Source organism: Rhinoraja longicauda, chromosome 22 (genome assembly GCF_053455715.1).
Source record: "Rhinoraja longicauda isolate Sanriku21f chromosome 22, sRhiLon1.1, whole genome shotgun sequence".
NCBI lineage: Eukaryota > Metazoa > Chordata > Chondrichthyes > Rajiformes > Arhynchobatidae > Rhinoraja > Rhinoraja longicauda.
Genome location: NC_135974.1, coordinates 22911097 through 22937470, shown reverse-complemented (window position 1 = coordinate 22937470; position 26374 = coordinate 22911097). Strand labels below are relative to the sequence as shown.

General features: G+C 44.2%; 1 protein-coding gene across 1 annotated transcript in view; it reads left to right on the top strand.

Annotated features, from left to right (window-relative positions):
- The first annotated feature begins 6123 nt into the window (after positions 1-6123).
- The window catches only part of LOC144604682 (protein-glutamine gamma-glutamyltransferase 2-like), a 45101-nt gene continuing 24850 nt past the window's right edge, over positions 6124-26374 (top strand). Inside the window, exons 1-5 of the mRNA XM_078419327.1 lie at positions 6124-6304; positions 14191-14385; positions 16736-16978; positions 19806-19924; positions 22955-23083. Of these exons, the coding sequence (XP_078275453.1) occupies positions 6295-6304; positions 14191-14385; positions 16736-16978; positions 19806-19924; positions 22955-23083 (696 nt within the window). The 5' untranslated portion in view covers positions 6124-6294. The remainder of the gene's footprint in view (positions 6305-14190; positions 14386-16735; positions 16979-19805; positions 19925-22954; positions 23084-26374) is intronic.

Below are 26374 nucleotides of genomic sequence, written 5' to 3'. Positions count from 1 at the left end.
CGCGACTCGGGGCGGGCGAAGACGCTGCCGCTGCACGTCGGGGTGGTCATGGCTCCCGACATTGAAGACCCTGCCGGGCGGAGAAAATCCCGCGGCCTATTTCAGGCCGCGCCGGATGGTGAAAGGTCTGCGGCGGGCCGACCCAAGCCCCGCGACTCGGGGCGGGCAAAGATGCTGCTGCTGCGGGAGCTCCCGATGTCGGCCCCCACCCAGGGCAGGGCCGACATCAGGATCTTGAATAGCTAATTGAAGCTCCTTTCCTGGAATAAATGTCATTCTACGAATAATCACAAAGTTCATCACCAACCAGGCCTAAACAGACCTCTTTATTGGCACCTATCCATCATCTTGTATGTTTACTACCTCCACTGTTGGATTGTTGACTACATAAGCTGAACATAGAACAGTGCAGCACAGGAAGAGGCCTTTCACAATGTCCACACACAGCATGATGCCAGATAAATGAATCTCCTCTGCCTGTACATTATCGATATATCTTTATTCCCTGCCTATCTAAAAGCCTCTTAAATGCTACTATCATATCTGCCTCGGCTACCACTTTCTGTCCATGTGTTCTGGGCACTCTGCACTCTGTGTTTTAAAAATAAAGTCCTATATATCTCCTTTAAACTTTGCCCCTCTCACCTGAAAGCTATGTCTTCTATTTTTTTGACATTACCACCCTGGGAAAGAGGTCTGACTGCTTACCCTCTCTATGCCTCATGATTTTTATGTATAAAATGTACACGCAGCTTCCACTTGCTCACCCTCTCTGTCTACACTCATCCCAGGAACGCCCGGATAACTAGGACACCTATTACAGACTCTTATTTGTTGACTGTAGTTCAGCCTTCAACACCATAATTCTAACAAAATTCACTTCCACACACCTAGACTGAGGACTCGCCCACCCCCCCCCCCCCCCCCACCCCTTCAATCGGAATACTGATTACCTGACCCATCGACAACAATAGGTCAACCCAAGACAAAAAGGATAGGGCACAACAAATCCTCCACGAGTATTCTCAATGCTGGTGCCCTGCAAGCTTGCGTTTTCCATCCCTTAACATACTCCCTATACGTTCACAACTGCCTAATTCTGCTCTTATTTCCATGCAAATTTGCATACAATACCACCATTGTGGACCAGATCACAAGCAATGAGAAGCCAGAATACAGAAAGGCGAGAGCTTAGTAACATAGTGTTAAGACAACAACCTCTCGCTCAATGTCAGTACTGAAGGAACCTGTCATTGACTTAAGGAATTGGGGTGGAATATACCACCCAGTATGTATCAATTGTGTAGAAGGGGAGATCGTTGAGCTTCAAATCCGTAGTTGTAAATTTCACCACTCGTATGTACTGGTCCAAACAGATTAACGCTATGTCCAAGAAAGCATTACAACGCTTCTACTTCCTCAGAATACTAAGAAAACTTGACATTCCTCTAACGACGTGTACCAATTTCCACTGATGCATTCTCTGTTGGGATGCATTGCAGCTTCGTATGGCAACAGCTCTGCCCAAGACGGCAAGAAATTGCAGAGAGTTGTGAACGCAGCCCAGTACATCATGCAAACTGGCCTCCCATTCTCAAATCAACTCCATCTACACTTCATGATGCATTGGGAAAGTAGCCAACATAATCAAGGACATTCATGCACACGCAGGTCATTCTTTTTTCTCTCCGCTCCCGTCGGGCAGAAGATATAAAAACTAGCAACCATGTGCCACCAGATTCAGGAACAGCTTCTTGTCTGCTGTTAAAGGCCATTGAATGGACCTCTCATACGGTAAGGATGAATTCCTGACGTTCCCATCTATCTCGTTACAGCCCTTGCACTTTTTTCTATCTGCACATTCTCTAGCTGTAACACCATATTTTACACTCTTCTTTTTTTTTGCATTACCAGATGTAATCGTGTATGGTAATGATCAACCAGATATGGTTCCTTGTAATCTTGACTGCTCTTCTTTGTTTCCTGTAGTCTAACTGCAGCTTCATCCCCATAACCTTATTGGTTATAATGCTGATGGTTTACTTTGGGTGAAGTTAAATTTAGTGCAGTCATGACACCAGCCACCTGCTGCTACTTGTGTCGACAATTGAGACCCTGCAAACTGGCTTTTCACTCTCACCAAACTATTCCCCAGAGGAACTGAGAAATCAACTGTGAACTCTGAATCATTGTAAGGATAATCACAGTGCTCGTGGTTTTGCAGGACTCTTTCTGGTTGAATAGCTGACTTTGTGGCCAAATTCTCACTTGCGTTTGTTTAGATCCTAAATTATTCATTCTACTTTATACAGTCCCATGGCCCAAATTTAGTGCAGTCATGACACCAGCCACCTGCTGCTACTTGTGTCGACAATTGAGACCCTGCAAACTGGCTTTTCACTCTCACCAAACTATTCCCCAGAGGAACTGAGAAATCAACTGTGAACTCTGAATCATTGTAAGGATAATCACAGTGCTCGTGGTTTTGCAGGACTCTTTCTGGTTGAATAGCTGACTTTGTGGCCAAATTCTCACTTGCGTTTGTTTAGATCCTAAATTATTCATTCTACTTTATACAGTCCCATGGCCCAAATCCAGAAAGCAGTAGTTGAAAGAGCATGGCTAGTTTTATTCTCATGTTAAGAAAGTGCCAGTGATTATTCAACTCACTCTTATCCTTTGCTTTGAAATAAAGCTTCTGAAGTGTTCGTACACAAATAATGACGTTTTTCTAACAATACTTTGCAATCTTTATGGGGATGATAATCTTAAAAAAAACACTTGCACCATGACTTCATTATTTTTCTTTAATTATCTCCATGGGGGTATAACTCAATCTGGTCTCTGCTTTGCAGACAATAAACTCCTGTTACCTGGAAACCTGCACAAGGGGCTTTAAGGTTTGCTGCCAAAACATTGTGAAAGGAGCCTCATTCAATAATCATGGTATTTGGCCCCTATCTTTGGATCATGTTACATGGATGTTGTTAGACCAGCATTCAACCAGAACCAGTCATATCAAGTTGTTGGCAAGTTTCCAGCATTTGAATTCCTATTTCTAACTTCCTAATGGCATTGGTGAGAGAGATTACAATCTCCTCCAATGTGTTCTAACAGCAAAATCTGCAGAAGGGTGAAGTACAAGAACTCCAGAGATCCAGTCAAAGGCTTTGTGATGGCAGGTGAGTTTAATTTTAGAATTTCACCCAAAGAGGCTGTGGTAAATCCATGCTCTCCACCGTTCTTTGATCAAGCAGTTATGTCGTTCAGTCTGGTTGTTAATTCCTAAACCTATTCAGACAGTTTAAAACAATCTTTGTTGACTTTGGTGGAGCAATTGAAAGAAATCTTAAGATATTTTGTTTTCATCATGAACTTCTCTCAAGTTGCTCTTTTAAGTACTACTTGACAAACTGCAACAGCTTGACCTCCTGGCTCATACTTTATGCTTGAACCTACATGCTGAATGTTTCTTTGTCTATGATCGCAATGCAGATATTATCTCTTTCAAAGAAAACAAGAGTGGTACAGTGGCTCTGCAGGAAGTCACCCAGGTAGATGCCTACCTATGCGTGGAGTTTGCATGCTCGTCCTGTGACCGAGCAGGTTTTCTCCAGATGCTCTCGTTTCCCCCCACATCCCAAAGACAGTTGGGTTTTAGGCCTAAATGGCTGCCGTGAATTACACCAAGTGCAAGTGGCTGGCTGGGGAATTAGGGGGCGAGGAGTGGGAAGCTTTAATGGGCAAGAGCAGGAGACTGATTTGAGGGAAATAAGTGGGGGATAACCCTGGGCTGGCACATACAGTGCCCTCCATAATGTTTGGGACAAAGACCCATCATTTATTTATTTGCCTCTGTACTCCACAATTTGAGATTTGTAATTGAAAAAAATCACATGTGGTTAAAGTGCACATTGTTGGATTTTAATAAAGGCCATTTTTATACTTTTTGGTTTCACCGTGTAGAAATTACAATTGTGTTTATACATAGTCACCCCATTTCAGGGCACCCTAATGTTTGGGACAGCAATGTCATGTGACTGAAAGTAGTCTTGTTTAGTATTTTGTTGCATATCCTTTGCATGCAATGTCTGCTTGAAGTCTGTGATTCATGGACATCACAGATGGTATCTTCTCTGATAATGGTCTGCCAGGCCGTATTGCAGCCATCTTTATCTTATGCTAGTTTTGGGGGCTAGTCCCCTTCAGTTTTCTCTTCAGCATAAAAAGGCATGCTCAATTGGGTTCAGATCAGGTGATTGACTTGGCCACTCAAGAATTGACCATTTTTTAGCTTTGAAAAACTTCTTTGTTGCTTTAGCAGTATGTTAAGGACCATTGTCTTGCTGTAGAATGAATGCCAGCCAATGAGTTTTGAGGCATTTGTTTGAACTTGAGCAGATAGGATGTGCCTATACACTTCAGAATTCATTATGCTTCTACCATCAGCAGTTGTATCATCAATGAAAAGTAAGCCAGTTCCTTCAGCAGCCATACATGCCAGGGTCTAACACCCCCACCACCGTGTTTCACAGATGAGGTGGTATGCTTTGGATTTTGGGCAGTTCCTTCTCTCCTCCATACTTTGATCTTGCCATCGCTCTGATATAGGTTAATCTTCGTCTCATCTGTCCACAAGGCCTTTTTTCCAGAACTGTGGTTGCTCTTTTAAGTACTTCTTGATGAACTGTAACCTGGCCATCCTATTTTTTGCGGCTAACCAGTGGTTTGCATCTTCCAGTGTAGCCTCTGTATTTCTGTTCATGAAGTCTTCTGTGGAAAGTGGTCATTGACAAATCCACACCTGACTCCTGAAGAGTGTTCCTGATCTGTTAGACAGGTATTTGGGGATTTTTCTTTATTATAGAGAGAATTCTGTCATCAGCTGTGGAGGTCTTCCTTGGCCTGTCAGCCCCTTTGCAATTAGTAAGCTCACCAGTGCTCTCTTTCTTCTTAATGATGTTCCAAACAGTTGATTTTGGTAAGCCTAAGGTTTGACTGATGTCTCTAACCGTTTTATTCTTGTTTCTCAGTCTCACATTGGCTTCTTTGACTTTCATTGGCACAACTTTGGTCCTCATGTTGATAAACAACAATAAAAGCTTCCAAAGGTGATGGAAAGCCTGGAGGAAAGAGTAGGTGCTGAGAGCCCTCTTATACCTGCAAAAAGGAGGCAATTAAACACACCTGAGCAACTACAAACGCCTGTGAAGCCACGTGTCCCACACATTATGGTGCCCTGAAATAGGGGACTATGTATAAATACAGCTGTAATTTCTACATGGTGAAATCAAAATGTATAAAAATGGCCTTTAATAAAATCTGACATTGTGCACTTTAACCACATGTGATTTTTTTCTATTACAAATCTCAAATTATGGACTACAGAGGCAAATAAATAATTGATGGGTCTTTGTCCCAAACATTATGGAGGGCACTGTTATTGATGGGCCAAATAACCCCCATCCTTGTCATATGGAAATACATAAAATATATGGAAATAAATGAAAAAGCACTAAATTTACATAGTCGCTGTTTGTAAAAACGGAGTTATTTTCTGTAGAAATGATTCAAGGATATAGCTTGGTTTCAGAGAGGGTTACAGAGGTTGAACATCGTTTCGGGTATTCTCTTCTTGCCAGCTCAGAAATCAGTTTAGAAACTGTTTCAATCAAAACGAAAGCTGTGGTTAACCAACTGCTGGCGTCAATTAACTGCATTGGCAAGGCACACTGCACGAGGACATGACCTGTTTTGGTGTTTTCATTTAAATACGGCACATTCCAAAAAACCCAGCGAAACTGTCTACGGTAAGAAATCTATTTGCAACTCCTGAGTGTTCATGTTGCTTTATTTGAGGAATTAATTGAACTGTTCCTTGTAATGTTGCGGACACTATTTCTTAAAGTGAATGTAGTTCATATGTTGGATTAGAAGTGTTTCCTAGTTAAAGGGTACATTGTCTTTGTTAAATTTATCTGGCAAATCCCTGGTAGGACAGTAAATGTTTTTAAGCAATTTCACCATTGTGATTTGTGAAAGAATTGCGGTGCTTTGCTTTGACATAAAGTAAATCATTCCATTGACTTTGTGATTAAAAATTTCTGTTATTTAAAAAGGAGCACGCCTTTAATGATCACGTGGTGTGTGGAGTAAATAAAGTGAAACACAAATCATATGCAAAGTTTGATCACATGTCAGTTTTTCCATTTCAGTCATTATCATCTTACTTCAAGGTGTGTGCACAAGTGTGTTTGAGAGAAACAAAGCAAGCCAGCCTCCACTTCAGACAACATGGCAAGCAGTGAGTGAAAATGCAGGATTATCTGTTTGCTTCCATTTACTTTCATTTTTACTTATTAAGCTTTGATCAGATTCGAACAGCAGACACCAAAAATGAAGGAGCCTGTAGGAATGGTCTGCAGATGCTGGTTTTAAACCGAAGATAGCACAAAAAGCTGGAGTAACTCAGAGAAGGAATGGGTGACGTTTTGGGTCGAGGAGGAAGAATCTCCAGCTTTTTGTTTCTATCTCTGACCAAAATGAAGGAGCAATGTTTGGAGAATTCAGACCTGCTGCAGGTTAGCTTTGTCTGGTAGTTGGTTTGGTCTTTTGTCCTCTTCTGCTTAGTGAAATAAAAGGGATGCATTTTGCAGCTAATAAAGCTTAAAGTTAAAATTCAAAAGATGAAATCTCTCATCTGGAGAAACGAAACACTGCGGATGTTGGATTCTTGAGCAAAAGGTAAACTGCTGGAGGAGCTCAATGGGTCAGGCAGCGACTGTTGAGGGGAATTGTCAGACAACGTTTCAGGTCAAGACTTTACCATTGTACTGAAAGAGTGAAGGGAGCTGGCAAGTTTCCCAACATCAACCAATGACTGTCCATTTTGATTCACAGATGTTGCCTGTCCCTCTGAGATCTCTAATTAATTATTTTCTAAGTTAATCAGTATTTCAGACTGAGAAGAGGTTGTATGAATATGTTGTTGTGAAAATATCTACATACAGAAAATAGTAAGGTATTTTTTTTTGTGGTTAGTTTTGTTTCTCGGCACATGGGAGGGTCTTCAGTGGTTCAACAAACAACTGAAGCAGACCTTGATGAAACTTGTACTGGAAGTATTTATATGATTTGATGTTCTGACTTGGCAGTGCCTCTATTAATTTAGAAAATAAAGCACTTTGGTTCCAACCGTAGCAGGAGGGGGGAAATTCAGCTTTGGTGATCAGGAAGTGCAAGAATATTGTTAACAGTTGTATCCAAAGATACTAGAGGAACAAGATAGACCACTCAACCCTAAAAACCGTAGTATGTCATGATGCCACTTTAGTAGGCAAAAACTTGCAGAAACATTTAAAAAGAAAATAACAAAAATCTGTGAATTGATAGATGAGATATATTCTGCATTTTAATGGTATCATCACGCATACTGTTCCCCCAAACACTGATTACATTGCGAGAGGCATAGCGAACGGCGGGTTTTGCTTACTAAAATCGCTCCTTTGCGTAACTACACATCAGTATAGGCGATTTCAACGGAGTGGTCCATCTTGTTCCTCTAGTATCTTTGGTTGTACCTGTCTTGCAATATTTGATTCCATTGTAGTATATTAGTGGGTGTTGGACAAATTTCCTGCCCAGAATTAGGTCCTGAGACAGCAGGAAGGGAGAAGGTAAAAAGGCAGTTACTGCAACTCCCTTGGTTGCGAGGGAAGCTGCTGTGAGAAGGGGCGGGGTGATAGGTGGGTAGATGATGTTGCAGATGAAAGGGTGAACCAGTGCATTGTGGTGAAAATGGTTCCTTTGTAATGCTGAAAGGAGAGGAATGATATCAGGTATCGTTTTATTGCATGGGGCAGAAATGACAGAGGATTATCTGTGGAATGTGGAGGTGGATGGTGTGGTCAACAAGAACCGTATCCTTGTTCTGGTTAGAAGAAGACGGGATGAGGGCAGAAGTACCAAGGTATTGGTGTGGAGAAAGTGGCAGGGACTTACCTCAAGTTTTAAGCAATGGGCTCAGGCCTGTCCTGGTGTGAATTGGATTTTAATGTGAAAATGAGATGGTTGGGACCAAGAAGCTGGAAATTATTAAAGTGTTCGTGCAGGTGCATGGTTCCTTGATGGTGGAGTCGCAGGTAGATCCAGTTGTCAAAAAGGCTTTTGGCACATTGGCCTTCATCAGCTAGACTATTGAGTCTAGAAGCTGGGACATCATGTTACAGTTGTATAAGACGTTGGTGAGGCCACTTTGAGAGTATTGTGTTCAGTTCTGGGCACCATGTTATAGGAAAGATGTAGTCAAGCTGGAAAGGGTACGGAGATGATTTACAAGGATGTTGCCAGGACTGGAGGGTCTGAGCTATAGGGAGAGGTTGAGTAGGCTGGGACTATTGCATGGAGTGCAGGACGATGAGGGGTGATCTTTGAGGTCTATAAGATCATGAGAGGAAGATATTGGGTAGATGAACAGAGTCTCTTACCCAGAGGAGGCGAATTGAAGACCAAAGGACATAGGTTTAAGGTGAAGGGGAAAAGATTTGATAGTAATGCGAAGGGTATCTTTTTCACCCAAAGGGTGGTGGGGGTGTATGGAACAAGCTGCCAGAGGAGATAGTTGAGGCAGGGACCATCTCAACATTTAAGAAACAGTTAGACAGGTACATGGATAGGACAGGTTTGGATGGATGTGGACCAAATGCAGGCAGGTGGGTCTAGTGTAGCTGGGACATGTTAGCCGGTGTGGGCAAGTTGGGCAGAAGGGCCTGTTTCCACACTGTATCACTCTGTGACTACGACTCTGATCAAATGTGCCAGAAATGATGATCAACACAATCAGCACACATTAACACTTAAACCCCCATCCTCCGCTACAAGGCAGCATCTCTGGAGAGAAGGAATGGGTCACGTTTCGGGTCGAGACCCTTCTTCAGACTGATGTCAGGGGAGTGGGCGGGACAGAGATAGAATGTAGTTGGAGACAATAATACTGGTGGGAGAACTGGGATGGGGAGGGGATGGAGAGGGAGGGAAAGCAAGGGGTATTTGAAGTTAGAGAAGTAAATGTTCATACCACTAGGATGTAAGCTACCCAAACGAAATATGAGCTGCTGTTCCTCCAATTTGTGTTGGGCCTCACTCTGACAATGGAGGAGGCCCAGGACAGAAAGGTCAGATTGGGAATGTGAGGGGGAGTTAAAGTGCTGAGCAACTGGGAGATCAGATAGGTTAAAGCGGACTGAGCGGAGGTGTTCAGCCATATGAACATCGAGCCTGTGCTTGGTCTCGCCGATGTACAGAAGTTAACACTTGGAACAGTGGACGCAGTAGATGAGGTTGGAGGTGCAAGTGAACCTCTGCCTCACCTGAAAAGACTGTCGGGGTCCTTGGATGGCGTTGAAGGGGGAGGTAAAGGGACAGGTGTTGCATCCCCTGCGGTTACAGGGGAAAGTACCTGGAGAGGGGGTGGTTTTGGTGAGAAGGGACAAGTTGACCAGGGAGTTGCAAAGGGAATGGTCTCTGCGGAAAGCAGAAAGGGGTGGAGATGGGAAGAAGTGGCCAGTAGTGGGATCCCATTGGAGGTGGTGAAAGTGTTGTAGGATTATATGCTGTATATGCGACGGCTGATGAGGTGGAAGGTGAGGCCAAGGGGGACTCTGTCCTTGATGCGAATGGGGGGAGGGGGGGGGGGGGGGTGGGGGGAGCAAGAGCGGAGCTGCGGGATATTGAGGAGACCCGAATGATAGCCTCATCTATAATGGAAGAGGGGAACCCCCATTTCCTAAAGAATGAGGACATTTCCGATGATCTAGTATGGAAAACTTCATCCTGGGCACAGATGCGTCGCAGACGGAGGAATTGGGAGTAGGGTATAGAGTAGTGTAGGGGAGTAGGGGATAGGGGGATGGAGGTGATGTTGGAGTTCTTGAAGAGTGTTAGGGTGGCTAAATCCCTGGGGCCTGGTGAGATCTATCCCAGGTAATTGAGACAGGTAAGAGAGGAGATAGTAGGAGGCTTGACGAAGATCTTTGTATCTTTTATCGCCACAGGACTTGACAAAGATCTTTGTATCTTTTATCGCCACAGGTACAGTCCCAAAGGCCTGGAGCGGAGCCAATGTTCTTCCTTTGGTTTAAAAGAGGAGGTAGAGTTAATCTAGGGAATTATAGGCCATGTCAGTAGTAGGGAAGCTATTGGAAGGATTCTTCAGGATAGGATTTACTGACATTTAGAAGAGGATGGGTTAATTAGGGACAGTCAACATGGCAGGTCATGTCTTATGAACGATTGAGTATTTTAAGGAGGTGATGTAGGTGGGACAAAGGTTTCTGGTGGAAGGGTGTTATTTTGGATGGAATTCTGTGACCAGTGGTGTTGCATAGGGATTTGCGCCAGGATCTCCTTTATGTCCAGACGACAACAAAATTGGTGGAGATGTGGACAGTGAACAAGGGTGCACAATATATATTTTTGGAGCCCAAATGTAAGCAGAAAATATACAGTCAATGGCATAACAGCAGTGATTTACAGAAGGATCTTGGGGGCCAGTCAACAGCTTCCTGAAAGTGGCAACAATGGCAGATAAAGTGGTAAAGAAGACATACTGGGGTGGGAGATCTTTATCATAAGGGAACTTTTCTTTCTTTTCAGGATTTACAGCAGAAGTACGGATTACATGTTAATAATTATTTTAGATATTTACAACTTAGAGATTATGTAAAATTACACATGCAAGAATATAAGTTTAGAGGTCCAGAAACACTTGATGTATGCCTGAATCGACATTATAATTCAAATAAATTAATATCCTTTATTTATAATACTCTCCTTGACACTGACATTCCGTCATCAGAATCTTATAGACGAGCATGGGAGGACGAATTGAATCAACTCATAATGCAAGATATATGGGATGAAAGTTTACAACATATACACCAATGTTCATTAAATACTAGACATTCCTTAATACAATTTAAAATAATACATAGATTACATTATTCGAAGACGAAATTAAATAGGATTTTTCCTAGTATCTCTCCTATTTGTGATAAATGTCAATTTCAAGAAGCTAATTTAACTCATATTTTCGTAACTTGTATAAAAATGCAAAACTTCTGGTTGGAGATTTTTAAAATAGTTTCTAAAGTTATTAACAAAAAATTGGATATAGATCCAAAATTAATTATATTAGGATTATCAGAACATACTGCAAATTTTACAACAAGTCAGGTACATTTTCTTGATTACAGTCTAATAACTGCGAAAAAATTAATACTTAAATTTTGGAAAAAACCAATAACCCCCACAATTAAAATGTGGACTACGGAAATGACAGAGACCCTGCATTTGGAAAAAATAAGATTTGCCTTAATTGACAAACCTGAGTTATTTAAAAAAATATGGTCTCCATTTATTGAATTTTTAGAAAAGTAAATGGGTTTGGCACAGGACTAAAATAAAAAATTTAAATTTAAAGTTGAAACTTGAGTTAGGGGTTGGATGTACAACTGTGGTTATTGTCTCCCGGATCTACTCCCTTTAATTTTTATAGTTAGATCTTTTTTTTTTTTAATCCTCTTATTCTCTCTTCCCAATAGTTTATAGTTTTTTTTTTTTTTACTTTCTCTCTTTAAAAATTTAAAAATTGAAGCTATGTAAGAACTCTGTAACAAATGTGTTTTAAAATTTCTATTTGTACATATGCTTTTCAAAAATTTAATTTAAAAAAAAGAAGAAAAAAAAGAGAAAAAAAAGAAGACATACTGTATGGTATGCTTGCCTTCATCAATCGGGGCATTGAATATAAGAGTCAAGAAATCACGTTGGACATTTATAGGACTTTGGTTAGTCCGTATTTGGAGAATCGCATGCAGTTCTCTTTGCCCCATTACAGGAAGGATGTGGCGGCTTTGCAGAATGCGCAGTAGAGGTTTACCAGAATGCTGCCTGAACTAGAGGCTGTTAGCTATAAGGTTGGGCAAACATGGGATTGCTTACTCTGGAACGTCAGAAGTCGAGGAGAGACCTGACAGATATATAGAATTATGAGAGGCATAGATAGGACGGGTAGTCAGAAGCTTTCTCCGAGGGTGGAACTGTCAAAGACTAGAGGGCACAGCTTGACGGTGAGAGGGACAAAGTTTAAAGGAGATGTATGGGGGATTTTCTTTAAACAGAAAGTGGTTGGTGTTTGAAACCTACTGCCAGGGATGGTGATTTAGGCAAATAAGGATAGGCACATGGATATGCAGGGATATGAATCACATGCAGGGAGTAGAGATTAGTTTAACTCGGCATCATGTTCGGCACAGATGTTGTGGGCCGAAGGACCTGTTCCTGTGCTGTATTGTTCTTTGTTATGCCACAGATGTAACTGGAAAGAAAGTGAACAAGTAAGCACTGAGGTCCTTGGGGCAGCTTGAAACAATTTATCTGCCAGGAAGGCCTCTGCAAATTGGCAATCATTTAGCAAAACACCAGGATGTCAGCAGTTGACTGGAGCTCTGCACGCTAACCTCAATAAGCTATCTGTTTATTTGAGTAGCTCTGATAATCTGCACACAGGGTGAATGACCAAGAAATGTCACAAAGGGATATAAGGTTAATATAGAAGAGTGGTACTGTTAAAGGATCAGCCTTGATCTCATTGATCTTGTGAGGGGCCAAGTAAACTACGTTTGCTTTTGTTTCTTCTGTCCTTGTGAGTCCTGGTTTAGGTTTTTTGCACCTTTGGCCACTGTAGCTTCCCCTAGGGCTGGAAAGCGTTGATACACGTTGTTCAAATTCCTCATTGTACCTCACTGCACTTGTACATATGACGATAAACATGACTTTACTTGTCTGCTTTCTGACACAGGATATGTGCCCTCCATCTATGGTAAGAGTGTTTACATTGCAGCTACAAATGTTATTGCAACATTCACATCATTGCAGTGTTCAGGTTTTGTGATTGCAGCACTGTTGAAATTACTTATTTCACATTAAAACAGTTGCTCTTTGCAAAGCAAAGCCATATTCCCACACTTTCTGTCCTTCATAGATTTCCACTTATCTTCCTTGAGGTTAACAATTTTCTTTCCCTATCAACTGGTACTTTGATTTCTTCTTATCTTTATGCCTGATCCATCTGACATCTTCCTTTTTGTTTGCGTAATGTTCCCGAGGATGTTTTCAAGTGATTGACCCAACCTTAATCCTTCCCATTTAATGGAACTTGAAATTGTTTTTTTTAAATATTGGACGCACAGAGTCAAGAGTAGGGGAATCAAGAACCAGTGAACATGGGTTCAAAGTGAGGTGGGGGGAGGTTTACAGTAATAGGAACCTGAAGGGTAACATTTTCACACACAGGTTGGCAGGTGTATGGAACGAGCTGCCGGTGGAGGTAGTTGAGGCAGGCAGTATCATAACGTTTAAGAAACATTTGGACAGGTATTGATAGGACAGGTTTAATGGATAGGGGCAAACGCAGGCAGGTGGGACTAGTTAAGATGGGACATGTTGGCCACATTCACCAATGACCACAATTGGTCATTGTGGGCAAGTTGGGCCGATGGGCCTGTTTCCACACTGTATGACTCTATGACTCTAAGAAGCAAATTCTTTAAGCAATTGTGGTAATTTCTGATAGAGATGATCTGTATTTTTTTAATAATTGTGTTAGTGTAACATACATATTTACATTCATAACATTCATAGTTACTTTAAAATTAGGTCATAAAGCATATTACTGCAAAATACATGTTAATTTTTCAAAGTTCTGGGATTCAAACCAAAATGGTTTTTAAGATACACTTTTGTTGTGGAAAGAACATATTCTAGAATTCAAATGACAAATGAATTCAGAGGCAAAAAACTGTCTTATGGAATGATATTAGTATATTAACTATTTAATTTGTTTATATGAAAGTCCATAATTTTCTATCTTAATGTAACATCCCATTAAAGACTTGATTTTGATGAAATGCTGGTGTTGTGTTGCTCAGTTAGGTACTATATATTTATATATAATTACATGATAGGCAAATGAGAAATCAAATTCAAAAGGTAGGATTAATAGGTGAACAGAGCGTTACCTGGCGACACCTGCTCTGTACCATTCAGCATTGGCTGATCTTCACCATTTATGTTTGCTCAACTCAAAGCTTAACGCACTCAAAGCTTAACGCATCCTTTTCTTTCCTTAAGCTGACTTTGGTGCCGGACGTGTCTTGAGTTATGTTGACTTTCATTGTGAGAAGAACAACCGAGAGCACAGAACCGCCGAGATCAGTACCAAACGACTAATCATCCGGCGAGGCCAGACTTTCCGCATCACCATCCATTTCAATAAAAATCAGTATGATCCAGATAATGACAAAATTATACTTGTTGCTCAGACAGGTAATCCATTTGCATTGAGTCAAGGAAATGTAAATTATTCGTTTTGGGCAAAAGGATTGTTTGTTTTGACGTTGGTCTTATTTTTTTTCCTGATTTAGTAACACGTTGTGTTTAGACTCTTCTTATATCCTCCCTTTGAATGGTTTGCCGAAAGAGTTAACGTCTGGCATGTGAAATGTGAAAGATCTGTATTAAAAAGACACAATGGCTGATTCATTTTCTGGGATTTGAATATTCACCCATATATCAGACAAGAAATATTGGTGTTACTGTAGGTGCAGCATCAATTCTAAGACACGGAGCAATTTTATAGCCTCATGACTGCAACAGCCTAAAATGTGCGTGGAATAATTGGACAGCTCATTTTTTTACCGCCAATGTTACTAACAGAATGTTAATGGACTCTGTGGTTAGTCACTTGTTTGTTGTGTGCAGAATAACTATTCCTGAAATCTAAAGATGGAAATAGAATTCCACATAAATATGTACTCTCAATAGAGTGAGCAAGAAGCAATTTTCGGATGTATTGATTGATTATATTGATTGATTATATTGATTGATTGATTGATTGATTATATATGTTTATTTATTTGTTTTGGGGATCCGGGCGCCATAGGCATTGTTACATTTAATGTTTGGCTCTAATTGCCCCAGAACTAAAGAGACATATAAGGTTCTATCACATTGTGGGGCCTGGAAACATAAAGAGGCCAGACCAGGTAAGAATGGCAGATTTTTGTCTTCTGGAGGACATGGACAACAAATGGGGTTTTATAATAATTTGATAGTTTCAAGGCTGCCCTTGCTGTCTAGATTTTCTGAAAATAGCCTTTCTCTTAAATTCCACACATAATTTATTTACCAGGATTTAATTTCCCATGGGGCACAAGGTGGCACAGAGGTAGAGTTTGCTTTCTTATATCGCCAGAGACCCGGGATCGATCCTGACAAAAGGGCCTGTCCCACTTTAGGCGATTTTAAGGCGATTTTTAAGACTAGGCTGTCGCCAACAGTTCGCTGGGTGTCGCGGCCATGATTTTTTATTAGATTTAGATTTAGAGATACAGCGCGGAAACAGGCCCTTCGGCCCACCGGGTCCACGCCACCCAGCGATCCCCACACATTAACACTATCCTACACCCTAGGGACAATTTTTACATTTGCCCAGCCAATTAACGTACATACCTGTACGTCTTTGGAGGAGTCTGATCGTGAGGAGTCTTCCAAGAATCGTAGTGGATCTCAGCGCATTGCTGAGAAATCATCCGGAGTGAAATTTCTCGGTGACAGCTGGTTTGTCGGCAGGTATCGTTGATTATTGTGGGCGCTGTCAGCATGCTGTTCCCAGGTTTGATAGGTTCTCTTAAGATACATTTAGAAGCACATAATATTAAAATAAGTAAAGTCATTTCAAAATACCATAAAATGCTTGTGTTTAACCAATTTATTTACCGTCAGGACAGTTGACAGTTAGATTGGAGACGACAGTTTGACGGTCAGGTAAGCGTGGGAATTTTTGCGATGTTTATGGCTATCAGCGATTACATTTAAAGTAGGCTCCCAACCCAGATATGCAACCCAGAAACCAGATATGCATCTCCCATACATTTTCAAAGAATGCCCACGCACTTTTCACAAAAATCCACTTAACCACTTTAAAAAAAATAAAAATTAATACAGCTATTAGTAATCTGGAAGTAAATCCAGTTTATGCCTTGTTACAGTGATGCTTGGTTTTTAAGTAACCCATACAAAATGTTATAGTTCAAAACTCTCAAGTACTTACCGACTTGTCAGTGATTTCAGCGAAAATTAGGACGCCGGAGAATCATTGACAGTGTGGGAATTTCGCGATGTTTCCAAAGACGGTGTAATCTCGACCTGACTCAGCATTGTCGTGGTCATTGTCATCGGATAAAAGAAAATTTTGGCGATCGGCTACGACTTTGACAGTCGCCAGCTGTCGCCTAAAAAATCGCCTAAGTGGGACAGGCCTTTAAGGGTGCTGTCTGTATGGAGTTTGTACCTTCTTCCCGTGACCGTGTGAGTTTCCTGCAAGAGATCCGGTTTCCTCCTACACTCCAAAGACCTACAGGTTTGTAGGCTAATTGGCTTGGTAAAATTGTATATTGACCCAATATTGTGTGTGCAGGATAGTGCTAGTGTACGGGGATCTGTGGGCCGATGGGCCTGTTTCCACGATGAATCACTGAACTACACTAAATAAGCTGCAATGATGGTTTGGAAACTTGTGTCCCAGGACTCTAGCTAACAGTCTAGTAACTTAACCACTAGGTTATTATATTTGATCTGCTGACAAATTAATTTTGTAAAATTCCTTTTACTTTAGGGCCAGAGCCATCAGAGACTTCTGGAACCAAGATACTGTTTCCATTGACAGACTCCATAAATAAAAGGCGATGGAGTGCAGTTGCCGCGTCATTCTCCAGGGGCAAATTGTCCCTCGAAATGTCTTCGTCGCCGAATGCTAAGATTGGCCATCACGTTTTAATTCTGCAGAAGCAATCTGTGAGCCAGATTGAGAACTATCATCTTGGGGAGTTTGTGGTGCTTTTCAACCCATGGTGCTCAGGTAGCCCTTCTTTTAATAATAGATTACAATGTTTGCTGCAGTCAGTGAAATAGAACCAGGCACCTAGTGAAACATTTACTTTAAAGTAGGATTGCCTTCGCAGGTCATGTCATTAGAACAAGAAAATCCCAACCTGATAACACTGGCGAATGACCAGGGTTCTGCATTCAGAGTTAGTTTCTTGATCTTATTAGAGGAAATGAGACATACATGGTATATAAATATATTTAAAGCAAATGTGGGAGACCACACGTGACAGTTGTGGCTTGGTTACAAGGCAACTGTCTGAATATTTCTTACCTTCCTTACAAGGCCTTGCTTTTTATGCTCAAAATATCATTGGAATATCTTTTTCATTCTCTGCAGCCTTGAGTTATGCTAACTTGCATCATTTCAACAATATTTTGTAATTCAAACCAAAGTTATGAACCCAAGTCTATACAAATAAAATAAAATGAATTGATGTGGCTTCCTGCACACCAGCGAGACTAAGTGTAGACTCTGCAACCGTTGCCTCCAACAATTATGCCTGGTCTGCCAAGGCCTGTTGGATCTTTCGGTTGCTATCCATTGTAACTCCTTTTCCCAATCTCATACTGCCCTTTCTGTCCTGGGCTTCCTCCATTGCCAGACCGAGGCCACACAAAAACGGGAAGAACAACACCTTGTACTCCGTTTAATAGCTTACAACCTAACGGTATGAATATTGATTTCTAAAATTTTAGATAACTGCGTAATCCCTCCTGTCCCTTATTGCCCCATATAAATCCCCCACCCCTTCTTTCCACCACCCCCTGTGCCCCACTGGGACTTGCACCTATTCCTCCCCTCCCCCTCCTCCCTACACTCCTTCCTCTAGCTTCACAACTTGCAATTCTTCAATCCTTGAGTCACATCTTCTGTCTTTTCATTGTTGGCCTTTGTCCAACCATCTGCCAATCAAAAAGCCTTCCCCGCCCAGTATCAGCCTATTACCTGCCAGGCTTTGTCCTGGCCCTCCTCTATTCCAGCTTTCTTCCCTCCTCCCCCCCCTCCATAAACCCCTACAAACAGTCCGAAGAAGGGTCCCAACCCAAATCATCATCTAACTATGTTCTCTAGAGATGCTGCCTGACCCACAGAGTTACTCCAGCACTTTGTGTTTTATATAACCAGCACATGCAGTTCTACTTTCTTCTTCACTTCATTAGTTTCTCACCTGCAATTTCCCCTCAAAACTGCACACCAACCTGATTTGCAAATATATTTCTGTTTCTTCATTGTGGCTGGTTCTCAATCCTCGATCTACCTCTCCAGCAACACTGTGAGAGCACCATCAGAAGGGCTTCGCTAATTTGAAGAAAGCATCTCATGGCCGCTTTCTGAAAGGTATTTAGAGAAGGCATTAGTGAGCTGGCATCCCCATTTGCACCCTGATCCCCACGAGTGAACAAATTAAACAGCTAAGATTAGATTCATGATAAAGATCAGTTTAAAAAAACAGTAAGAGTTTACTTTAAAAAAAGGAAGCAATTTGATAGCTGAAATAGTGAATCACCAGAGGGTAAATTGTTCCATACCTAGTCTAAGGATGTTTATTATTGTTGTCCTGAAAATATAGTGCACCCATTTGGCAGTGATCAAGATCTCAGGTGGAAATGAATGGTTATTGCACATTTTGGTGAATGAAATTCTGCTGGAGGGATTGAGGGAGGTGTTGGGAGTTAGCAAGGTCAGTAATCACAGGAGCACCTGCTGAGATCAGAGGGAAGGGCAGAGGGGAAAACAATAAGTACTCTTGCTCCGTTTGGCATGAACAATCTGTGGTGGTGCTGCCTTCAGATGGTGGATGAAAGATTGAATGGAGCCTGTGGTCAGTATATGAGTGTGGCATTGTTGGTGGACGTCTTTGGTGGGGAAGGAATGGTTGTTGTCCTGGAGGTCTGGGGCTGTAAGCAGGAATTTTGCAGCAGTGTATTATCACCAAGGATTGTGGCAGGGTGGATGTGAATTGGCAGCAAAACAATCTGGTGTGGCAATGGATTGAGATCAAGGCTTCCATCAAAGTGAGTTGTGGGTTTGAATGGTTAACAAGATTGAAGGTGCCTTGAGTATTAGATGGATCATGGATTTGGAGGGTCAGGCACCTGCACTCAGGGTATTGGGACTCCTTAATAGGCAGAGGGGTAAGAACAATAGCTATGTTTGGAATTTACTTACAGAGATCCCAGTTCAGCACTGGTAGTTGTTCTGGAAGTATTGTTGGCGAATGCCATCCCTTGTGTGAATGACACAGAGATCATGTTAGGGGAGCAGGTTGTAGTAGAGAAACTCGAGAGTTTTCAATTTAAAATGTTTCATGCACTTGATGATGAGAGCCCACAGGTAGCCCTGATGCTGAAAGAGCAAGACGCCAACCGACCAGGTACCAACCCATCGGGTAACAACCCAATTGCCACTCTCATTCACCTTGCAATGTGGCTTTTTTTCATTACAAATTGTGAAAAATTCTTTGCATCCAACCCATTAATTTCCTTGGTATTTTAGCTCCTGAGACTTAGCTACTCGCTAGAATAACAGATATGCATAGCCTTCCTCTACCAACCGCACAGAAAAAGAATTGAACCAAGTACTTAATGGAAGCAGCGGATCAGCAAAATTATTTAGTAAGCAAATGTGGAGAACCACGTAAGCTATTTCAATCTCTGCAGAGTGGCTGCTCAAAGTGTTATGAATGGAGTGGCTGCTGGGCTCTCTGGTGTGTCAGAGGTCAAGAAGATAGTACTAAAACTCACAAATTCACCATCGATCCAGCTCTTACAGTGTCTGTTTTTATTTCTTTTTTTAGAGGATGAAGTCTTTCTGAATGATGAAGAAAAACTGAACGAGTATGTGCTGAACGAACAGGGAATCGTCTATACTGGTTGCGCTGATTATATTCAAGGCATGCCTTGGAATTATGGACAGGTGCTGTAACGCTGGGACAAATATTCTATTGAACTTTCTTTGCACGCCATATTTCACTGCACCAATTCCTATAAGCAATGAATTCCAATGATATTCCACAGGGCAGTCAAGCCTGGTTGTACTCCTTTACTGTGAATCTGATTGTGGATTATGCATTTTCTTGGAATCAAGCAAATATTTTATGCAAAACACCATCATATCACTACTGGTGTCAGATTACAATGCCCATCCCAATAAATGTCCTCCCTTGTCTCAGCCACAAAGTAAAATCCCATCAGTTTTACATGGATCTCCGTGAGGTAACAAAGGCACAGGCCGATTATTTCATTTGGTGTTTCCAATTGTTCTCAGGAACAAGGAAGCAGTGGTCAAAGAGGTCATGAATAGAAATGTGTGCCTTGTGCTGTTGTGCCCGGAACTTGACATGAACATCTCCCCTGCCCTGTACTGTGCTAGAATCTTGGTGCAGGGTTCCTGGTTTAAACCCTTGCTCCCCCCTCCCTGATAGCTTTTATGGGATTTTGGTGAAAGGCACCAATGTGTAGAGATGGCATAATTCTTGTCTGTTTTGTTGTGTAATGGCAATGGATGCCTTTAAATATCAGTATCACAAAATGTAAGCAGTTAAGATACTTTCTGCATGCATTGAACATCGAACAGCACAGCATAGGAACAGACCCTTCAGCCCACAATGTCTTTGCTGAACATGACACCAACTTAAACTAATTTCCTCTGCCTGCATATCGTTCCATTCTCTGCATATTCGTATACCTATCTAAAATCCTTTTAAATGTCATTGTTCGATCTGCTCCCATCACCATCCTTGGCAGCATGTTTTAGACACCCACCACTCTTTGTGTAACAAAAAACACATCTCTTATGAATGCTGCCCTTCTCACCTTGAATCTTGCCCAAACGTTTTTGACACTTCCACCCTGGTTTAATGGGTCTCACTGTCTACCATATCTATGCCTTTCATAATTTCATATACTTCTATCTGGTCTCCCCACAATCTCCAATGCTGCAGAGAAAACAATCTGTTTATCCAGCCTCTCCTTATAGCTAATACCCTATCCGGTGAGCACCCTGGTAAACCTCTTCAGCAACCTTTCCAATCTTCCTGTAATGTGGCAACCAGAACTACACACAATATTCCAAATACAGCCCACCCAAAGTTTTAAAAAACCACTGTGACTTCCTGACTCTTATACTCAATGCTCCGGCTGACGAAGGCAAGCACACCTTGTGCCTTCTTTACCACCTTATTTACTTATGTTACCTCTTTCAGGGAGTTATGGACTTGGATCCCAAGATCCTGTTGTACTTCAATTCTGTTAAGGGTCTTGTCATTAACTGTTTACTTTCCCTTTACATTTGACCTTGCAGCATTTCACTTGGCTAGATTAATTTCAGTAATTTCTCCACCCATGTTATTGGTTTGAAGTCAGTGTTTTTGTTTTGTAGACAAAAATGTGCTGGTACATATATCAATTAAAAAATTAAGCTATGTTTAATCAACAATTTTCCATCAATATACCGCCACTTTTGGTGTGTGATCAACTTCTAATGAACTAATAATTGATGAATATAAAATCAGCGCATGTTAAAAATGAAATATATCAAAATAACAAAACACTAAGAAATTTACCAGTGTTTCTTTGATAGAAGATTCCAAATTTTGTCCAAGTTGTTATCAAAGGCAATCTCCCAACTCTGGCCCTTACTGTCAATGCCCACGATGAAATACCCATGCTGATTTTCACCGACTTCGATATAAAAATTCACAGGACACTATTATCTGCTGTACATCGAACAATTATTTAGCTTCTACTATACCACCAAAAGCTGTTTCAGGGCCTGACCACATAGATTTTTAAAAAAAACTTTCATAAACTTTTTGTAATAAAACAGATAATTTAAGATCGAAGAGCATAAAAAATCAACATACCAAAATTTTATTTTTAACTTAAGAGGATCATACCATCACAGAAAAGCACTGTCTGAATCTGATCTATATCCCACTGTATCCTTTGACAGACTTCCGCACAGTCTGCACTCCACCAATTCTGTTGCCATCTGCAAACTTACAACCAGCCTATCTACATTTTCTTCCAAGTCATTAAATGTATGTATCTAATGTGGTATCAAGGATTTTGCCGACTTCAGCAGTAGGGTGAACTTGCATGATAGGTTTTATTTATAGTGACTAGAAATTCCAGGTTGACACAGGGGTTTGCTGTCCCTTATTGTCAGGGCACATATGAGGAGGTACTTGCAATCTCGGGCTTGTCCCGGCAGCTCAGTCCAGGTCTTGAAGGGGAGGTGTGATGATCTTATACTTCTCCCTGCAGTTCACCCTTGCCACGAAAGAAGGCACTGGCGGTCTCAGGCTTATCCAGGCTCAGCTTTGGGCTTGAAGGGGCAGCCCTGGCAGTCTCAGGCTTAACTCTTTGCCTCTGTGTGTGGGCACAGTCCCTCGTTGTGCGTGAACAGATAAGAGGCACTGCAGTCTCATGCTTGCCCCAGTCGCTCAAACTTGGTGACTGTGGAGGCACTGACTGTCTAGGGCTTCTTCCCAGCTGCAGAGTCTTGACCACACGGTGGTGCTAGTTATCTCAGGTTAGGCCAATGGCTCAGTCTTCCTCGAACCTGCAACAGGGATTGGAGATATTAGCGAGGTGCCCCACTTCCTTTCTCCTTTCTCCCTTCTCCTTTCTCCTTTCTCCTTTCTCTTTTCTCCTTCTTTCTCTCCTGATTATTCTTCTTCTCACTCACTTGAATGTCTGGGTTTTATAAGGCATAAGCTGATACGGTTCTAATTGGACCCAGCAGTTACTAGTGATGCAGAGAATTGGCCTTTCATGGCCTGTCAGCCAGTGATAGGGATCAGAGTGAGGAGCCGCTGTCACAATCTGTACGTGCGTGTGTTTCCGTAGTTTTGTGTTATCCAGGGGCTCACAAGTGACAGAATTCACATCATTTGACTGGTTCCTACAAAATTGATTCACATAATAATCTGTTTTCTTTTAGTTTGAAGAAGATATATTGGATATTTGTCTTAAATTATTAGACAACAGCCTTAAGCATCTGAAGAATCCAGCAAAGGATTACATGCGTAGATTTTCTCCTGTTTATATTTGCAGGATTGTATCCGCTATGGTAAGAAAAAAGAATGTTAAAAGTTTGTAAATTTATTGGTTGGTTATGTTTTAATTATGATTTGTCAACATAATCTAGCTAAGTCTGAGCCTCTTCTTGTGTCCTTTTAAATATCATTTTAAGCCCATATTGCTTTTAACACCACATTATGTACAAAATATATTTTCTTTGAAGATGAAGATGTGTTTAAAATACAGCATAGTCTTAACCACGTTTTTTCTTATAAATGACTTAAATCATAATCTATACATCTATCTATATATTACTAAAACTCACCGGTTCACCGTTTTGCCGAAATTGCCGTATTCAGCCGACATCAGTGAAATATATATACATACAAGATCTGAGTTTTAGTAATATAGACTAGCACGAGTGTGCCCGTTGGGCCCGTCCTCGTAGGGTTTCCATTGTAACCGGGAGGGGAGTGGGGGGTAGGGAAGGGGGAGGGAGGGAGGAGGGGAGGGGAGGGATGGGGGGGAGGGGAGGGGGGAAGGGGGGAGGGGGGGAGGGAGAGGGGAGGGGGGTAGGGGGGGGAGGGAGGGGGAGGGGAGGGGGGAAGGGGGGAGGGGGAAGGGGGGAGGGAGGGGGACCTCCCCTTTTCCCAGTACCCCTCTTTCCCCGTTGGGCCCGTCCTCGTAGGGTTTCCATTGTAACCGGGAGGAGGGGAGGGAGGGAAGGGGGAGGGAGGGAGGAGGGAGGTGTGGAGGGAGGAGGGGAGGGGGAGGGGAGGGTTGGAGAGGGGAAGGGGGGGAGGGAGAGGGGAGGGAGGGGGGTAGGGGGGAGGGAGGGGGAGGGGAGGGGAGAAGGGGGAGGGAGGGGGACCTCCCCTTTTCCCAGTACCCCTCTTTCCCCGTTGGGCCCGTCCTCGTAGGGTTTCCATTGTAACCGGGAGGGGAGTGGGGGGGAGGGAAGGGAGGAGGGAGGGGGGAGGGGAGGGGGAGGGAGTGGGGGAGGGGAGGGGGGAGGGAGAGTGGAGGGAGGGGTTATGGGGAGGGGGAGGGAGGGGGGAAGGGGGGAGGGAGGGGGACCACCCGTTTTCCCAGTACCCCTCTTTCCCCGTTGGGCCCGTCCTCGTAGGGTTTCCATTGTAACCGGGAGGCGGGGAGGGAGGGAGGGAGGGGGGAGGGAGGGAGGAGGGAGGTGTGGAGGGAGGAGGGGAGGGAAGGGGGGAGGGGAGGGGGGAAGGGGAGGGGGGAAGAGGGGGAGGTGGAGGGAGAGGGGAGGGAGGGGGGAAGGGAGGAGGGAGGGGGACCTCCCCTTTTCCCAGTACCCCTCTTTCCCCGTTGGGCCCGTCCCCGAGGGGTGAGGGAGGTGGGGAGGGATGGGGAGGGAGTTGGGGAGGAGGGGGGGAGGGAGTGGGGATGGTGGTGGGAAGGAGTGGGGAGGAAGGGGTTGAGGGGGGAAGGGGGACCTCCCCTTTCTTTTTTCGTAACACTTGCCCCGGTGGCCCACGAGCATAGGGGCCCCATGCTGATCTGTGTATGTTAAGTGACTTGCAATTAAAAACACAACTTTAAAAAACAACCATTTGCTTTTCGCAACAATGTAGCACAAGCATTGTGACGTCACAAGCTGAAGACCTTGGAAAAAAAAGGTTAAAAATTAAAAAATGTAAATTTGTAAAGAGCAGACACCCAATAGCAGCTGCTTGGCACAGGGGCATTGTGACATCACAATGAAGAGGGGAGAGGAGAGGGGGGAGAGGAGAGGGGGGAGGGGAGAGGGGGGAGAGGAGAGGGGAGAGGAGAGAGGGGAGGAGGAGAGGGGGGAGAGGAGAGGGGAGAGGAGAGGGGAGAGGGGGGAGAGGAGAGGGGGGAGAGGAGAGGGGAGAGGAGAGGGGAGAGGAGGGAGAGGAGAGGGGGGAGAGGAGAGGAGAGGGGGGAGAGGAGAGGGGGGAGAGGAGAGGAGAGGGGGGGGAGAGAGGAGAGGAGAGGGGGGGAGAGAGGAGAGGTGTCTATTTTACTTTAAAATAAACAGCATTCTTTGTTGAAAAAGAAATGAATCTTATCTATAGAGCAGAAGCGGGAGAGGCGACGGCGACTACACTTCCCGGCGGTCAGCGCTGCGGGGAAGGGAGGGAGGGAGGGATGAGGTAGGGAGGAGAGGAGAGTGGGGAGGGAGGGAGGGGGGAGAGGGGAGGAGAGGGGGAGGGAGGGTGTAAGGGAGGGGGGAAGGGGGGGGAAGGGAGGGGAAAGGGAGGGGGGAAGGGAGGGGGAGGGGGAGGGAAGGGGGAGAGGAGAGGGGGGAGAGGAGAGGGGGGGAGAGGAGAGGGGGAGAGGAGAGGGGGAGAGGAGGGGGGGGAGAGGAGAGGGGGAGAGGAGGGGGGGAGAGGAGGGGGGGAGAGGAGGGGGGGAGGAAGGGGGCAGAGGTGGGGGGAAGGGGAGGGAGAGGGGAGGGGAGGGGAGGGGGGAGGGGAGGGGGGAGGGGGTGGGAGGGAGGGAGGGGGGAGGGGGGAGGGGGACCTCCCCTTTTCCCAGTACCCCTCTTTCCCCGTTGGGCCCGTCCTCGTAGGGTTTCCATTGTAACCGGGAGGAGGGGAGGGGGGGAAGGGGGAGGAGGGAGGTGTGGAGGGAGGAGGGGAGGGGGAGGGAGGGGGGGAGGGGAGGGGGAAGGGGGGGAGGGGGGAGTGAGGAGTGAGGGGGTAGGGGTGAGGGGGAGGGAGGGGGAGAGGGGAGGGGGGGAAGGGGGGAGGGAGGGGGCTCTCCCCTTTTCCCAGTACCACTCTTTCCCCGTTGGGCCCGTCCTCGTAGGGTTTCCATTGTAACCGGGAGGAGGGGAGGGAGGGAAGGGGGAGGGAGGGAGGAGGGAGGTGTGGAGGGAGGAGGGGAGGGTGAGGGAGGGGGGAGGGGGGAAGGGGGGGAGGGGGGAGTGAGGGGGTAGGGGTGAGGGGGAGGGTGGGGGGAGGGAGGGGAGAGGGGAGGGGGGGTAGGGAGGGGGGAGGGGGAGGGAGGGGGAGGGAGGGGGGAAGGGGGGAAGGGGGGAGGGGGGAGGGAGAGGGGAAGGGGGGGAGGGAGGGAGGGGGAGAGGGGGGGTAGGGGGGGAGGGGGAGGGAGGGGGGGAAGGGGGGAGGGAGAGGGGAAGGGGGGGAGGGGGGAGGTAGGGGGAGGGGGAGGGGGGGAGGGAGGGGCACAGGGGCATTGTGACGTCACACGCTGAATACCACGGGGGGGGGGAAGGGGGGGTCTGCTCGAGTTCATCTCATAGGGGCATTGTGACATCACAATGAAGAATAAATCCGCAGCGCAGCGCCCCCCTTCTGTCAAAACTTCGATAAATCAGGGGGGGCAGCAC